The 18,368-nt window shown below is 37.9% G+C and overlaps 1 protein-coding gene across 11 annotated transcripts in view; it reads right to left on the bottom strand.

The window, feature by feature from the left end:
* Nbeal1 (neurobeachin like 1) overlaps positions 1 to 18,368 on the bottom strand; it is a 260,021-nt gene that overhangs the window by 114,482 nt on the left and 127,171 nt on the right. For all 11 annotated transcript variants that reach the window (XR_003851600.1, XR_003851601.1, XM_029569970.1 and 8 more), the window contains 2 exons: positions 4,723 to 5,283; positions 4,100 to 4,275 (listed from right to left, as the gene is read on the bottom strand). Coding sequence is in view for 9 of the 11 variants with exons in the window: in XM_029569970.1 (XP_029425830.1) it covers positions 4,100 to 4,275; positions 4,723 to 5,283 (737 nt within the window). In the remaining 2 variants the exon portion in view is untranslated. The remainder of the gene's footprint in view (positions 1 to 4,099; positions 4,276 to 4,722; positions 5,284 to 18,368) is intronic.

Here is an 18,368-nt window from a genome sequence, read left to right as displayed (position 1 = left end):
GAGAGAGAGAGAGAGAGAGAGAGAGAGAGAGAGAGAGAGAGATCTCAAACATAAGATACCAGATAGAATAAATTTCATGAGAGGAATAGATAAACAAAAGAGAGCAAGTAAGGGAATCCATTGTGCCCAACACAGTAAGCTAGCAAGCACCAAATAATACTAAGGAGGGAAGGCAAAGAACAAACAGTATTCCAATCAGAAAAACAACCAACAAAATTCCAGGCATAGTAAACATTTCTCAATAATAACTTGCATGTAAATTGATTCCATTCAGCAATAAAAAAGACACAGATTGGCTGACTGGATTTAAAAAAACTATGCCCCATGGTCTGCTGTCTCCAAGAAATGTACTTCATTAGTAATGATACCCAAAGCTTGAAAGTCAGAAGATGAAAGCCTATCAAGCAACTAGGAGCTAAAAATCAAGTGGCATAGCTATTCTGATACCTGATAAAATAGACTTAAATCAAACAGTCTGAAGAAATAAAGAACACTAAATATTAATAAAGGTAACAATTAAGAACATAAAACAACTGTAAATATATGTTGTCCAAATGTTGAGACTACCAATTTCATAAATCAAACACTGCTAGATATGAAAGGTCTGATCAGTAACTATATAATAATAGTAGGTGATTTCAGTACCCCATTCTCATCTTTAAATAGGTCATTAAAACTAAAGATCAACAAAGAAACCTCAGAATTAAATTATCATTTATCAAATGGATTACACACCTATACATCGACACATACACAATGAATATTTGGTCCATATACATTCTTCTGAGCAGCTCATAGAACCTTCTCTAAAACAGAGCACACTAGGTCACAAACCAAATCTTTAAAAATACAAAATAAAAATAATTTCTGTATCTTATGAAACAATAGTGAAATAAAACTAGAAAAATTTCAGAAGCTACACAAATACATGCAGCGTGAACAATACACTTTTGAATGACCAGCAGGTCATTAAAGAACTCAGGGAGGGAATTAAAAAACTTCCTAGACTGAAGTCAAAATAAAATCAAAACTTACCAGAACCTTTAAGATACAATAAGGCAATTCTAAGAAGAAAGTTTAAAACAATGAATGCTTACATTAAAAAATTAAATCACAAATGATATAAACTTCAAACCAAATGAGATTAAAGAAAAATTTTAAAGACCACTAAATGTTAATAAAAGGGATAATTCATCAAGAAGATATAATAATGATAAATATATATATATATGCTAAACACTGAGGTCAATCACATTCTTCAAGCTCTTGGGAAAATAAGAACATACACAAAAGCCTTATACAAAAGCAGCAGATGACAAAAAATAATAAAGATCAGGCCAGAAAGTAATGAAATGGAGATTAAAAGAACAATGTATATGGGGATGGGGGGACAGCTCAGTTGGTAAAATGTATGCCATTCAAGCACAAGAACCTAAGTTCAGATCCTCAGCACCCATATAAAAAGCCAGGCATGGTGTATCATGCCTATAATCCCAGAACTGGGGAAGTAGAGACAAGAGTATCCTGGAGGCTTACTTACTGGTCAGTTAGTCTAGACAAATCAAGGAGTTCCAGGTTCAGTGAGAGACCCACACTCAAAAAACTCAAGTGAAGAGTGAAAAAAAAGACACCTGATTTTTTCCTCTGGTTTCTACACATGATATGTGCACACCTGTAACACACACTAACATTTATATACCACACAAACATACATATAAAAAAACACACACACACAAAAGTATGCCATAATTACATTGTTACCAGGACCAGATACAGATGCAACAAAAATAAAGAATAAAATAAAACAATTACTTTAATGAACATGACTCAAAATAATAAAATTCTTTCAAGCCAAGTTCAAGAACACATTACAAGAGCATACATCATGACAGTTTCACTCTAGGATGTAAGGATGGTTCAACAAACACAAATCATTAAGTATAAAACATCACATAAATAGATATAAGGACAGAGATCACATTATAATCTCATTAGATGAAAAAAAAGGTACTTAACAAAGTTAAACACATGATAAAAGCTTAAAAAACTAAGAACAGAAGGAATATACTTCAACATAATAAAGACTATATATGACAAACCCATAGCCAACATTACACTAACTGGGGGAAAATTTTAAAACATTTCCTCTAAAATCAGGTGCTCACTCTCTCTGCTATTATTCAATATAGTGCTCAAAAATCTTTCCTAGAACAAAGCAAAAGAGAAAAAGAAATGGATGCAATCAGGAAAGGAGGAAGCCAAATAATCCCTATTTGCAGAACACATCAACGTACGCTTAGAGAACCAGAAAGATTCTATCAGGAAACACTTAGAACTGATTAACACTCTCCGCAAAGTAACAAGATACAAAATTAACATACAAAATCCAGTAGCTTTTCTATATAATAGTAACAAACACGCAGAGAAAGAAATATGGGTAGGGTTCAGGATCTCATTCAGAACAGCTTAATAAAGGAAACTAAGAGTAAACCTAATAAAACTGAATGACCTCTAAAACAGAAATATTAAAACACAAATTGAAAAAGATACTAGAAGTGGAAACACCTCCCGTACTCATAAATTGGAAAAATTAATACTGTGACAATGGCTGTTATTCTCTAAAGCAATCTACAGATTCAATGCAATCCCCATCAAAATCCCTATGACAAACTTCACAGAACTAAAAAAAAAATTCTAAAATCATAAAAGGACAAAAATGGCTCAAATAGCCAAAGAATTCCTATGCAAAAAGAACGATGCAAGATGCTTCATACCAGATCTTACAAATATACAAAGCAGAAGTAACAAAACAGCATGTTACCAACACAAAAACATAATACATGGAATCCAGTCCTAAAACTGTGCAAGTGTGTGTGTGTGTGTGTGTTTGTGTGTGTGTGTGTGTGGTACAGACGTCATGAAACTAAAGAAATTTTGAGAAGAAGCAATCTTAACACAGGTAGGAAAGAAAAGGTAACTGAGTATTTGTGACATGAAAAGAGAATGGGCTAACCATTTGGGGTCAGAAGGAGTCAAGTCAGAGGCAGGGGGAGGAGGCCTAGGGAAGGGCAGTGAAGAGTAATAAATCAGAATGACAAATATGACACAAGTATGAAAGTGCCATACTGCAATCCATTACTCTGCATGCTAACCTAAAATATTTTTAAAAATTTTAAAGGAGGGTTGGATTTATTATATTAATTAATTAAACTAAAAATTGTGAATTGAATTCAACAAAAATGAAGCAACTTTTAAATGTTTTAAATATCTTCAATAGACTTAAATATTAAAAATCAGTTATTTGTAGTATGTTAAAATGAAATGGAGATCTTTTTTAAAGGTTAAAACCTCATTCAATTTTATGTCTTATAGGGTTTATATTGAGTTCATTACTGTATAACTGTGTTAATTCAACTGTGAACCTAAAAATTTACAGCCAATTTTGAAAGGGATGCATCTTTGCTCTGGAAATTGTTATGGAGTATGTTAATGCTATAATGTTTCTTCTAATCATGTGGTTATTAAATAAATTTTTAAAAAATCAGTTATTCTGTTTGACTACCAAAAGACTACGATAATAATCCACATTTTATTTTCTAAATAATTAAAATAATTTCATTAAAAGTCAGAAGCTGTGAACCTAGAAACTTGCACCCACTTGTGAAAGAGATGTACTCTGGAGTATGTTACTAAATATGTTAAAGCTGTAGTGAAATGCTTCTTCTAATCGTGTAGTTATTAAAAATGTTTTTAAAAAAGAAACTGGGAAAGTTTAGGAAGAAAGCCTTACTTCACCTTAGAAGGGTCTGAGGAAAAACTTGTGGGACACAATCCATCACGTAGTAAGACACTGGTTAAATTTTAAATCTGAACTCAGACAAAACTCAAATATATTTATATGTTCTGACATGAAAATTAATTTGTAGTTCTCTCTAGATTCTACTAGAATGAAAGAACATAGCAAAGGAATTAAGCAGCTCTTTTCTTCCCTCCACATCTACTACTATATAATGAATTAAGTGTTAAAGATTAGATTCCTGCTCACTCCTAGAGGAGAGCCTTATTTAAAAAAAAAAAAAATCACTAACAGAATGCTTACGTTAGTTTTATTTCATCTGATGGTCGAAGTAGCTCATTTGATATTCCTGGTTTAGTTAGTGCGGAAAACACTTGTCCCCGTTCAATCCAAGTATCATCATCAGACTTTTCTAGGCCCTTACACATGACATAATTCAAAATACTTGTCAGCAAATGAAGAAGCTCCTCTTCGCATCTCTATAAAAACATAAAGCAATATTCAACTGTTGGAGGAAAGAAGTGTTAAAGACATATCATAAGAACCATCACATATACTGGCTAATCATGTAAAATATTGTGTCTTTATTGGCCTGGAACTTGAGTGACCTTAAAGATACAAGATATGTAAGATGGAAGGTTTGCTCTCAAGACAATAATAGAAAAGAGGACGTTGTTCAGAGTAGACCACTTGCCTAGCATGTATGAGCCCCTATGTTCAGTCTCTAATAGCACACATGCACATACAAAAACATTTTTTAAAAAACCCACAAGATATTAGTGACTAGTGACAATTAGACTTCTAAACTTTAGATCCTGAGACTTAGAACATAAATAGAAAATATGAGTAACTGCTCACATACTGCTTAGGATTAGAGATATATATGAAGCATATTAAGAAATGTTTTTGGAAAGAAACAATTTTACCTCTTGGCTTTCAAGGAAAGAGAAGTCGTCACTAAAGCTCATTTCATTTGTGATGCTCCTTTCTTTGTCAGGCTGCAAAGAAAATGATTTAGTAGACTCTACTGGGGATGGTGTACTAGGTGAACTGTCTGGCATTTGACTTCCACTATCACTCAGTTCACAAGAGTCAATTCCACTGAGATTTAAACTCAAATGTGAAGGGTTATTATGCCAGAATTCTTCTTGATTCTCTGACTTAAAAGACAATTCTCCTTCAGAATGATCTTCTTGAAATAACAGCGTGTTTGAGCTTAGGGAGTGCCGATCCTCCAAGCTCCAAAGATCTGAAGATACATTTGCTGATGTCATTTTTTCTTCATCTACTTTTTCAGAGTTCATTTTAAAATCTTCAGTTGACATAGTTTTATTTTCTTTCATTGAAACAGCCCTTCCATGTTTATAAAGGGAATTACCGTTTTCAAAATTTGGTTTTAAGAAAAGTCTAACCAAGGTGTCTTGCCAACCCACTTGTTGTGCTATCTGATATGCTGCATCTGGCTGGGTCTGCAAAATTCGTAATATCTGCAAAGAGATTAAGAGTACAAAATTCTTCAAAATATATGCAGTATTTTATATATAAAAAAGACTTCAATAATTTTAATGACAAAGTAATTTAATGAAAAACAATGAGAGGCAATATTTTCACATGCTCTGTGTGTCTGTGGTATGTGTGTGATGTATATGAATGTGTCTGTGTGGTACATGTGTGCATATGTATATACATCATGCACATACATGCACATGTATGCCAGAGAAGGACATTGGTGTTCTGCTCTTTCCCCACTGTGCCTTATTCGCCTGAGGAAATGTCTCATTGTCCTGGAGGTAGTCTGGCAGTCAGTAAACCCCAATAATCCTCCTGTCTCTAGCTCCTATAGCACTGAGCTTCTAGGAATACAAGGCCACGAAGGGTAGTAAGCCATCTCTCTTACACAGGATTCTGCTAAGTTTTTACAAGGTATTTGGAGCTACTTGGTACCATGGTTCTACCTAATCTGCATATTTCTCATGTACACAGTAAAGATTAAAATACGTACCAAAAGACTCAAAAACTAAAATGATACTCCACGTGACATGATAGATAAGTTATTAATCTAATTTGTTGAAATAGAAAGTTTTCAAAGCCAGGCCACCTTTTATCCCACCTTTTATCCCAGTACCCAGGAGGCAGAAGCAGGCAAATCTCCAAGGTCAAGGCCAGCCTGGTCTCCATAGTGAATCCAGGCCAGCTATGACTACAGGGAGACCTTGTCTCAAAAAGACCAATTAGAGAGAGAGAGAGAGAGAGAGAGAGAGAGAGAGAGAGAGAGAGAGAGAGAGGGATATAGAGAAAAAGAGCACACAAACAAAATAAAAAAAACAAAATATATAACACATAGTGAGTTCACAGGCCAGCTATGACTACAGGGAGACCTTGTCTCAAAAAGACCAATTAGAGAGAGAGAGAGAGAGAGAGAGAGAGAGAGAGAGAGAGAGAGGTATTAAAAGAACGACTGCACACATAAAATATAATAAAGTAATTATTTCAACTAAATAGTTGTCATTAGCCTACTACATTTGTTCAGCAACATTTATTGAATATTTGACATGTTCCAGGTACAAGTACAGATAGTAGGGTTAGGAATGTGAATAGCACACATTAGAAAGTTTCATAGAACCTGAGTATTTAAAAGAATAATATTTTCCCTAACAGCTATAGTGGCCTAGAGCTGTGGACACTGCCTGAGATCACCTAACTCGGTCTCCATGGGCTGAGCTTCCCAAATCCTGCCATGCCCATCCCCCTGCTTTGGGATCACCTGCAGTCCCTCCCACTGCCCAGGGTCAGCCTTCTTGGCTACCTAGTAGAAGCCCAGCCCATTACCAACAGCCTGAGAGCCCAGACTCAGCATCTGCGCATCTGAGGGCTGAGATTACTAAATCTGGCCTTGCCCATCTCTGCTTTGGGACCATCTGCAATCCCTGCCACTGTCCCAGGGCCAAGTTTCCCTGGGCCTTCAGGGTAAGCTTCCCAATCAAATCTTGCCCATAACCCTGCTTTGGGACCATCTTAAGTCCCTTCCAATGCCCAAGGACCAGGCTTCCCTGCTGGCTAATAAGGGCCAAGACTTTCCAGGCTGGCGAGTAAGGGCCCAGACCTTTCACATCTGCCTGAGCGCACCTGACTCAGACTCCAAGGTGAGTTTCCCAATCCCACTGCCATGCCAATCCCCCTGCTTTAGAACCACCTGCAGTCCCTCCCACTGCTCCAGGGCTTAGGCTTTCAACATGACTAGCAGGGACTGGCAAATCCACCTCCCATCTCTTCTCCTGGGACCTTGGCACTATCCAGCTGAGACCTCCAAAGTGCTCCTAACGAGCGAGGGCCCCTGAGTAGCCTGACTAGAGCCATCTGGTATCTCTAATATAAAATCGAAAGAGAAAACTTCAAGCATAGACCAACCAGCTTTCCATACCCATTCAGAAAGCAATCATGGTACATCAATAATACAAACAGAATCAGACTTCAACTCAACAAAGAAAGGCTTGAGTTTCATTACTAGAATCACAAGTAACAAAAGAAGCTCAAATGTCAAAACCACAACAAAAAAACTAATATGTACCCACCAAACACCACCAGTCTTATAGAAGAGTTCTACAAGGAGAACCCCTAGAGATAACCCAGGACACAGAATTTTTTTAAAAAATCATAAACATGATCAAAGAATCCAACAAATTTAAAGAACACACAAACAACTCAAAGAACTAAAATAAGATAGGGATAAACTTCTGAGTTCACAAAAGAGAAATATTGAAGGAAACTCAAGCTGAAATAAAGAAGGCAGTGAAAAACTTGATGAGCCAATTTAAAACACCAGGAGAAAGCTTAACCAACAGAATGAATTAAATGTAAAAAGAATATCAAGACTGGATGATAAAGTTGAAGACTTGGAATGTTTAAGCAAGGAACATGAAAAATTCAATCCCCACCAAAAAAAAACCCCAGAGACCCCAAATTAAGGAAAGACAGACCCATAAAAGTACAAGCAGCACATAGAAGACCAAATAGGTAGGACCAGAAAAGAAATTCCCCATGGCATATATCATAGTAAAAACACTAAACACATAGAGGCAAGAGAGAATACTGAAAATTGCAAAAGAAAAATAACTCACAAATAAAGGAAAACCCATCAGAATTACAGCTGATTTTTCAATTCAAACTATGAAAACCAGAAGAGCCTGGACCAAAGTATTCCCAGTTCGAAATGCACGTAGATGCCACCCCAGAATATTTTACTCAGCAAAGCTATCTATTGTAGTTGAAGGGGAAAGAAAAATCTTCCATGACACAAATGGGCTGAAAGAATTCATGTTTATCAAACCAGCCCTTCAGAGAATACTCGAAGCAATACAAAAGGCCTAAGAAAGGAACGACTATACCCAAGAGACAACATAAAGAAACTAAATGAAGGTATAATTGTGGAAACACAAAGTAAGAACAAGACCAAGGTAAGAGACATCTACTGAATATTCGGCCCAAGCACCAAAAAATACACTTTCTATTCAAGAGTAGCTGGAAGTTTCTCTTAAATTGACCACATACTGGGGCACAAAACAAACCTCAACAAATACAAAAAATTGAAATGATTTCATAAATTCTAGTGAATCACAATGCAATAAAGCTTAAAATAAACACCAAAAGAAGTTTTAGCAACTACAGGAACTCATGGAGATTAAACAACACATTCCTGAATGATGAATGGGTCAAAGAAGAAACTAAGAAAGAAATAAAAGTATTCTTGGAACAAAATGAAAAAGCTAATATAACAGAACAACAAGAAAAAAAAAAAAAAAAAAAAAAACCTCTGGGATATTTTAAAAGCAGCCCTAACAGGGAAATTTATAGCTCAAAGTGCCTATGTTGAAAAAATCAGAAAGGGGGCTAGAGAGACAGCTCAGCAGTTAAGAGCACTCTGTTCTTGCAGAGGACCCGGGTTCAATTCAGAGCACCCACATGGCAGCTAACAACTGTCCATAACTCCAGTTCCAGGGGAATCTGATGCCTTCTGACCTCCTCAGGCATTGCACAGCACATGTGCATTTACATACATGCAGGCAATATAATCATACACATAAATTTTTTTTTAATTCAAAAAATCAGAAAGAACACAAATAAATGACTTAATATTGCAACTCAAGACTCTGGAAATGCAAGAATAAATGAAACCCAAACCCAGCAGATGAGAAGAAATAACAAAAATCTGAGCAGAAATTAATGAAATAGAAACAAACAAACAACAAGACAATGAATCTAAGAACTACTCTTTGAAATGATAAAGAAGATAGACCCCAAGCCTAGTTAACCAAAAGAAAGAGCAGATTCAATCAACAACTCAGAGATGAAGGGGAAACATCATAAAAGACATGAAAAAGATTCAGAACATTATAAGGGAATACTTTAAATATACCTATACTCCATTAAATTGGAAAACCTAACAGAAATGGATGAATATCTACATTCATGGAAACCACAATTAAAGCAAGAGGAGATAAACATCTAAACAGACCCATAACAAAAAAGGAATCTGATACAGTAATATAAAACCTCCAGACTCAGAAAAAAAAAACAACGCAGGCCCAGACACATTCACAGAATTCTACCAGACATTGGAGAACAAAAAAAAAAAAAAAAAAGGCCGGGCATGGTGGTGCATGCCTTTAATCCCAGCACTCGGGAGGTCTGCAGAGGCAGGTGGATCTTTGTGAGTTTGAGGCCAGCCTGGTCTATATAGTGAGTTCCAGCTGGGGCTACAAGGAGGCACTGTCTCAAAAAAGACAAAAAAAAAAAAGAATATCTACAACAAGTAGTACTTAAATTATTCAAAAAGATAGAATCAAATGGAGAACTCTCAATCTCCTTCTATGAAGCCAGCAACACTCTAATACCAAAACCAGATAAAAGCACAGCAACAACAAAAACAATAGATTCATATCCTTAATAAACACAGATGCAAAAATTCTTAACAAAATGCTCCAAATCACATATAGATAAACATCAAGAAGATTATCCACCATGATCAAGTAAGTTTATTCCAGAGATTCAGGGATGATTCAATATATGTAAGTCAATAAATGCTTTAAAAAATATAAAGGGACTCAAAGACAAGAATCACATGGTCATTTCAACAGATGCCGAAAAGGTCTTTGACAAAATCTAATGTGAAATTATGTTAAAAGTCCTAGAGGAAACTGGACTGCAGGGAACATACCTCAACATATTTAAAGCTATAAACAACAAACCCATGGCCAACATCATTCAAAATGAAGAAAAACAGGAAACACTTCCATTAAAATCAGGAACCAGACAAGGATGTCCACTATCTCGACTCCATGTGCTTGAAATTCTTGCTAGAGCAGTAAGACAAGAGAAGGAAATTAAAGGAATAGTAATTGGAAAAGAAGAGGTCAATTTATCCATGTTTGGAGATATTATATTATACATAAGAGTTCCCAGAAACTCTACCAGAGAACTTCTTGAAATTATTAACACTTTCAGCAAAGTGGCAGGTTACAAAATTTAATATAAAAAATTCAGTAGCCTTTCTATATACCAATAACAAGTAATCAGAGAAAGAACATATGGAAAACCTCCCATTCATAACAGCCTCAAAAAATATCTAGGAATGAACTTAACCAAAATTAAAGATCTCTATAATGAAATTTTTAAATATTTGGAAAAAGAGTTTGAGGAAGACACCAGGGGATGGAAGGACCTCTCATCCTCACAGATTGGAAGAATTAATATTGTGAAAATGAACATCCTACCAAAAGCAATCCCAATATATAAATTCAATGCAATCCCAATCAAAATCCCCGTAACATTCTTCTCAGAATTAAAAAAAAAAAAGTCCTAAAACTCATATGGAATCACACACACACACACACACACACACACACACACACACACAAGCCTTAAGCAACCCTATGGGACTGGAAGAAAGCCCTTCCAGAAGCAATATGATTGTTAAATGAAAATCCCAGTGCCAGAGGTGGGTTGCCCCTATAAGCTGTTGGCCTCGGGGACACTAGAGGCCCCCAAAACAATAAAGGCCATTGCCATAATGTTGGCTGTACACCAGAAGTGGATGGAATAACCCTACTGCTGAAGACATTGCATGATGTGAGAGTGGGAAAAGAGAAATAAAACTGGAAACTCCCTGCCACTATATGGGTGGCTTTCATGGTGCCAAAAGACAACACGCAGATGATTTGGGGAGAATAGTCCCCTATTATTCTCAACGACAGACCCCATGTGTTGCACTACCACCATACCAAACAAGAATTTCCTGTCAGTGCAATAGTGGAGTGTCTACTGTATGTACAACCAGCAAATTTTCAATTGGTTAAAATGCCCGCTCCTAGGGGTGGAACACAGAACTGGTACTGTAGACCCAGCCAACCCCCTGTGGCAGGGGAGAATATAGGCCCCAGTGGGAAGTCACTGCAATTGCTTGTTAGATGGAAATGATGCACCTGCTAAAGTACCAATCAATCATTTGTGTTTACACCCATAGGTTATTAATAGCAGTCACTGTTTAGTTGTTCTTGCTTCTTGCTGTGTGTGTTTTTATAGTAGATGGAATCCCAGATGGAAACTGGCCAACAGCCCATGGAAAACAGATGATGCAGAGACCTGAAAGTTCAGTGCCTCACCACAATGGCAGGAAGATTATCCCATACCTACCACCCCCTCCAAGGCTCAGGGACTTTTGTGGAAGAGGTTGGCAGAAAGACTAAAAGAGCTGGAGGAAGGGGTGGAGCGTTAACTGGAAATGTCCTCCAACCACTATGCTGGCAAGATACAGTCACACCTCCTTCCCACACTCATCAAGGAGTTGACGGGGGAGTCACTTACCTCTCCCACATAATCAGTAGACTTTAGCTGCATGTGGGGGGAGGGGCAAAGGATATATAAACCGAGAACACCTCACCATTTTGTGTGGCTGTTGGGAGGTCACAGGATCTGTATTTGAGTGTGGACTTTATGGTGCAGCTGTAAATGTGGGCACCCACTCTTCTGTAAATAAACCCCTGCCCTATGCTATGTTAGAAAAATATAATAAGTAAAATCTTTAAAAAAATCAGGTTAAAAAAAAAAAAAAAAAAAGAATCCAGATAGCCAAAGCAATCCTAAACACAAAGAGCAACACTAATTGGATTACCATACCAGATCTCAAACTATATTACAGAGCTATAGTCTGTAATATATAAAAACAGAATGGTACTGGAACAAAAACAGACAGATAGATCAATGGAACATAACTGAAGACCCAAACACGAGCCACCTGATATTTGATAAAGGTGCCAAGAATATACAATGGAGGAAAGACAGCATCTTCAACAAATGGTGCTGGCAAAACCCAAAGAAGAATGAAACTAGACCCTTATAGCTCACCTTGAACAAAAAAAGACAACTCCATATGAATCAAAACCTCAATGAGAAACCTGAAACTCTGAAACTGTTAGAAGAAAACATACGCAGTACCCTACAAGATATAGGCATAATAAAGGACTTTCTAAATTAGACATCAGTTGCTCAGGAATTAGGTCAACAATCAATAAGGGGGACCTCATTAAACTAAAAAACTTCTATAAAGCAAAAGAAACAACCAAGGAAATGAAGAGAAAACTCAGATTGGGGAAAAAATCTTTACCAATGGCACATCTGGTAGAGGTTTAATATCTAGAATATATAAAGAACTCAAAAAACTAAGCTTTAAATAAATAAATGACCTGATTAAAATATGGGCTATGGATCTGAACAAAGAGTTCCCAAAAGAAGAAATAAAGATGGTTAAGAAACACATTAAAAAGTGTTCAACAATCTTAGCAATTAGAGAAATGCAAATTAAAACCACTTTAAGATTTCATCTTACCCTAGTCAGACAGGCTAAAACCAAGAGAACAAATGATAGCAAATGCTGGAGAAGATGTGGAGAAAGGAGAATGCTCATTCACTGCTGGTGGGACTGCAAACAAATGCAACCACTATAGAAAGCAGTGTGGGAGACTCTTAAAGAACTGAGTCTACCATATGATCTGGTTATACCACTCCTTGGCATATACCCAAAGGACTATGCCTGCTGAAGAGAAAGCTGTACACCCATATTTGTTGCTGCTCTTCTCACAATAGCTAAGAGATGGAAGCAACCTAAGTGTCTTTCCACTGACAAGTGGATAATGAAAATGTGATACATTTACACAATGGAGTTCTACTCAGCAATAAGAAAGATGAAATCATGAAATTTGCAGGTAAATGGATGGAACTAGAAACTGTTCAACTAGGTGAAGTAACACAGACTCAGAGAAACAAATGATATATGTTCTCCCTCATGTGTGGATCTTAGCACCAAATTCTTAAATGTGAGTATATATATCCTGATATAACTGCAGGAGCCAGGAACCTCTTAAAGGAATCATGGAAGTAAAGGGAAGGAGGAGTTTCAGAGAGAGGAACAATTGGAGTCAGGTATCACCAAGGAGGAAATGGGCAAAATGGGGGTATTTAAATGGAAGGAGGAGAGGGAGGGTTAGTTATACAAGAAACCATGGGGGTAAACGGGCAGGAACTCAAAAGAGGGGAACCATAGGAGACAGGTATTATCAAAGGTGAAATAAAGAAAATGGGAGGAGGAAGAGTTAGAGAAAGAGAGGAAAGATAAATAATGCTTAGTTGGTGTAAGAAATGGAGGGAAATGTATTAGTTCAAAAGTCTACAGAAGAATTATACATACAATATCTCTGTGTCCATGTGTATAGCTGTACAGCTATATAACAAGAAACAGTGTCAGACAGCAGAAACCTCCTTTCAAAATGTTGGCCAGGGTAGTCCAAGAGACTCCCAAAATTACACTGGCTATTGCCAAAGTCCTTGATTGCTTCCCAGAACTTAAAGAGCCTATTTCTGAAGATAGGGCATATTTCTGACACAGGACTTGGAGCAATGGAGCTGTAACTGACCTGAAAGCCACCTCCCTGAAGGATAGCTCTCATAGTTTTGAATGGCACTATGTGCAAGCTGCTAAGGGAGAACATCAATTGATGGTCTAACCAGAGCTTTAAGGCCTAATACCCACAACAATGACCGGCACAGCAAACTACATTGGTGTAGCAATGGCATTTTTATCTTAGGGGTAATCAACAGCTACCTAATTGAGAACTTAAAGCCCATTCAATGGGAGGGAACTCATGTGTGGTACTATAAACACAGCCAAATACATACGTGTGATGGTTTGAATGATAATGTCCCCCAAAGCCTCCAAGTATTTGGATATTTTGTCCCCACATGGTGGCACTGTTTTGGGAGGTTTTAGAAGATGTGGCTCCTGGAGGAAGTATGTCACTGGGGGAGGAATTAGAGAGTTCCTAAGCCTTGCCGAATCTCCAGTTGCTCTCTTGCTTCCTGTGCCTGCGTGATGATGTGAGAGCTTAGCTTCTGTTGCTCCACTCCAGCCACCATGTCTCCCTGCCATGACAGACTGTAATTCCCCTGGAACTGTAAGTTTAAATAAACTCTTCCTTCTATAAATTGCTTGGGTTGGTGTTTCTATCACAACAAGCAGAAAATGACTAATACAGTAATTGGTACCAGAGAGTGGGCTATTGGCTGTGAAGAACATGACCATATGGGGTTTTGAAGAAATGTGGAAGACTTTGGAAGGCTGGACTAGAAAAGTGGTTGATTGCTTTAAGTGGAGCTTAACAGGCCTGGAAGTAGGGGCCTGGAAGAAAGTAGTACATTGAGAACAATGTAGTTCCAGAGGGAAATAAGGACTTAAGCAGCAATTGGGATATTTTGGCAGTCTGGCTGGAGTCTTCCCATAGCCAAAAAGCTTGCCTGAGGCTAAGTTGAAAAGCCATGCACTAATTTCTCTGGCAGAAGAAATTTCAAGACAGACTAATGTAGAAATGGTGGCATGGCTATTAATGGTGAATATTATACAGATTTACAGAGACAAACAGCAAATGGGGCAGAAAGAAATATAAAATGTACAGGATGGATTGAAAAAGAACACTAGGGAGACTAATGTTGGAGCCCTGGCATGTGATGGAGAGGATCCCATTGATAAGGAGATAAAAGTGATTAAGGAGATTAAGGTGATTAAGGAGGGGCCTAGAGATTCAAACTTAAACAATGGAGAGAGTGCCTCCAGGGCAAGACCACACCCAGTTAAGCCTCTAAATTGTGAAAGGAAAATGCTGCAGGGCAGGGACCACTGAAGAGAAAAGCTTCTAAAATGGATAAACAGGCTGGAGTACATCCCAAACTTGCAGTCAAACTTGGCAGTGTTGTTCACCTGGTGCTGGCTTTAGAGGCATGAAAGATGGAAGAGTGAAGGGGTCATCAGTTCTTCCACCACAGTTTCAGAGAGCCTCGGAGGCTAGGCAGCATGAAGCAGGGGTTCCCCTGCATAGAAAAGGCCCTGATAGGTCATTGTATGAAGCTATGAAGGTGAAACCTGGTTGTCAATGGAGACCCCAAGAAGATGTTCGTGATGCCAGAGCTGTGGGGCATCTGCCAAGAAGACCTGCATACAGGGAATGGTACCAGCACAAGAGAGATGTGTGTTGCACACAGCAAAGCTAGAGAGGCTGAGCCACCTAAGCCCTTTGGAAGTAAAGTCTCAAAAGGTAGACGTGGAGCTACTGGATTTGGTGTTTACCCTGTTTTGGTCTAGTATTTCCTTACTATGCCTCCATTCCTCCCTTTTGGTATGGTAATGTGTATTCGGTTCCACCATATGTTGGGAATATGTAATTTGTCTTTTGATTTTATAGATGCTTACAGTTAAGATATTTACCTGAGTCTCAGAAGACACTTTGGACTGTGGACTTTTGAATAGTATTGAGACTGATAATAACTATGGGGACTTTTAAAGTTATATCCATACTCAGGTACTAAGGATCCAAATGTAACCGACTGTGACTAGTAATAATCTGATACATAGAGATTAAAGACATATGTGTAAACATCTAAGTGTTAGTATCAAAAATGTAGGAAACAGCATATTTTAATATGAAATGGAGATATTCTTTAAAGGGTAAGAACTCATTCAATTTTATGTCTTACAGGGTTTTATACTGAGTTCAATATTGTATAACCGTATTAATTCAACTGTGAACCTAAAAATTTACAGCCACTTTTGAAAGAGAAGTATCCTTACTCTGGAAATTGTTACTGAATATGTTAAAGCTGTAATGAAATGCTTCTTCTAAAAAAAAAAGTTTACAACCACTTTTGAAAGGTGCAATGAAATATTTCTTCTAATCATGTGGTTATTAAATAAATAATGTTAAAAAAAAGTTGGACTAAATGCATTTTGTATTTTATATAGTCATGAGCCTATGGGAGCCAGGGGGTGGAATGTGATGGTTTAAAAGAAAATGTCCCCCATAGGCTCCAAGTATTTAGGCATTTTCTTCCCACATGGTGACGCTGTTTTAGAAGGTTTTAGAAGGTGCTATCCTGGAGGAAGCATGTCACTGGGGGTGGGCTTAGAGAAAGTCTTGACAGATCTCCAGATGCTCTCTTGCTTCCTGTGCCTGCATGATGATGAGAGCTTAGCTTCTGCTGCTCCTGCTCCAGTCACCTCTAGCCACCATGCCTCCCTACCGTGACAGACTGCAACTCCCCGGGAACCCTAAGCTCAAGTAAACTCTTCCTTCTATAAATTGCTTGGGTCAATATTTCTATCACAGCAACAGAAAAGTGGCTAATACAACATGGTTGGAAAGGTACTAGATCTAAGAGAAAACCGTAAGGTTGTCACATCCCTTGACAAATGTAATTTCTTATTATACACTAAGTGTGAATCCTTGTATTTACAGACAAGTATGCCAGTCACCACTTGATTCTTTTGCAACAGATGCTGACTATTACAAAGTTCCACAACTGGTCACACACAGAGAGTTAAGTGTCTATGAAATGCCCAACACTCTACACCTAAGGCCCATGGAACATAGTGGAGGCAAGGGTTAGACAGAATACTAATGCATCTCTCAATTCTCATCAACGAAGTTCCTTCATGCAACAGAGGGCAGTGGACACAAAAGGCTACAAATGGCCAAAGCATAGAGAATAAAAGCCTGCAGAATGTGGGCCTTCGGACATGACTCCATCAAGGACCTTTTCAGAAGAGGAGGTGGAAAGATTTTAAGAGCCAGGGAAGGAGGTGCATGTCCATATGGAAACAGAGTCTTACAGGCTCCTGGGACCTTGCTCATATGAACCCCATAGCCATGGTGTCGGCATGCACAAGACCCATGTAAACTCAAACAGATAAAAATCCAGCATAGAACTGGGGAAGTGGGGCATCAGGCCCCAATGTTACCCAAAGAACTACTGACAGCTGATTACTACTCGGAAAGGGAGAGCTGATCTTCTTTAAGGGAATGACTAGATAGGCTGACTAGGTACCAGTGGATGAACTTGCACTGAGGGATGTCTGGGTACACTAACTTGACTCAATAGGCCTTAACACAAAGAACAGAATTCATGAAATCTGGTGGGAGGTAGAAGGCTATGGGAGGGTGCACATGGGGGATGAGGTATAAAGATGATTAAGATGTTTTGTATGAAATATACAAAAATTCAATAAAAATACAAAAAAGAATGTTTTATAGTTATTTTTTCAAGCAAAGTTAATCACTACTTTTGCAAAAAATATTTGTTTAGTAAGTCTGTATTAATAAAACAAAAATCACTTCAATCCAAAAAAATTTATTCCAAGGAGATGGATGTGGTTATTTCCTCAAATAAATTATAGAGTAAATGGTAAATAGAGTAAATCCCAAAGGATTTCCATTATTTTCAAATAAAAACAAGTACTTAAAAATAGTCAGAAATAGGCTGGGTGTGGTGGTACATGCCTTTAATCCCAGCACTGAGGAAGCAGAATTCCAGGCCAGCTGGGGCTACAGTGAGACCCTGTCTCAAAGAGACCTAAAAAAAAAAAAAGACAGAAATTTGGCTTAAGATCTATAAGACATTTTAATCCCAAGTCAAAGCTCAATTTTTTGAAAAGACTGTTTGACTTTTTTAGCCTAAGGTCTAATTCTGACAAGTTTTGCAGTAGGGACATCAATATAAATAGTACTAATTGATGGACCCAAGTCCCTCCAAAATAATGGATTTAAACTAAAATCCCCCAGGCCTGAGAAAAACTGTACAAGGAAGTAAAAATGAAAAATAATTCTGAATGCTAAGAACAAGCTGAGCTGACCTTTTTCATGCTCCTCTGCCCAAGCTGGAAATCATCCCAGAAATTCCCCCTACCTCTGCTTGGCACATAGCCACCGCTTTTCTGCTTGGCACATAAGCCGCCGCTTGTCTTTAAAAGAAACCTGTGAACTGGGCTCTGGACTTCTGTCCTCCGAGTGAGGTGGGAGTCCGTTTTGCAAAACGCCAATAAATCCTCATGCTTGTTGCATCTCCTGATTTGAGGACTGAGTTATTGGGGTGCAACCTCCCGAGAACGTAGGGTACCCCAATCTGGGGGTCCTACAGGGGGGGAATAGCAGGTGGGGGTCAGGGCATGCCAGGGCATGTCCAGGCATGTCTAAAGCCG

This window comes from Nannospalax galili, unplaced genomic scaffold (genome assembly GCF_000622305.1).
Source record: "Nannospalax galili isolate Female #2095 unplaced genomic scaffold, S.galili_v1.0 scaffold281, whole genome shotgun sequence".
NCBI classification, from domain to species: Eukaryota; Metazoa; Chordata; class Mammalia; order Rodentia; family Spalacidae; genus Nannospalax; species Nannospalax galili.
This window is presented reverse-complemented; position numbering and strand designations above follow the sequence as displayed.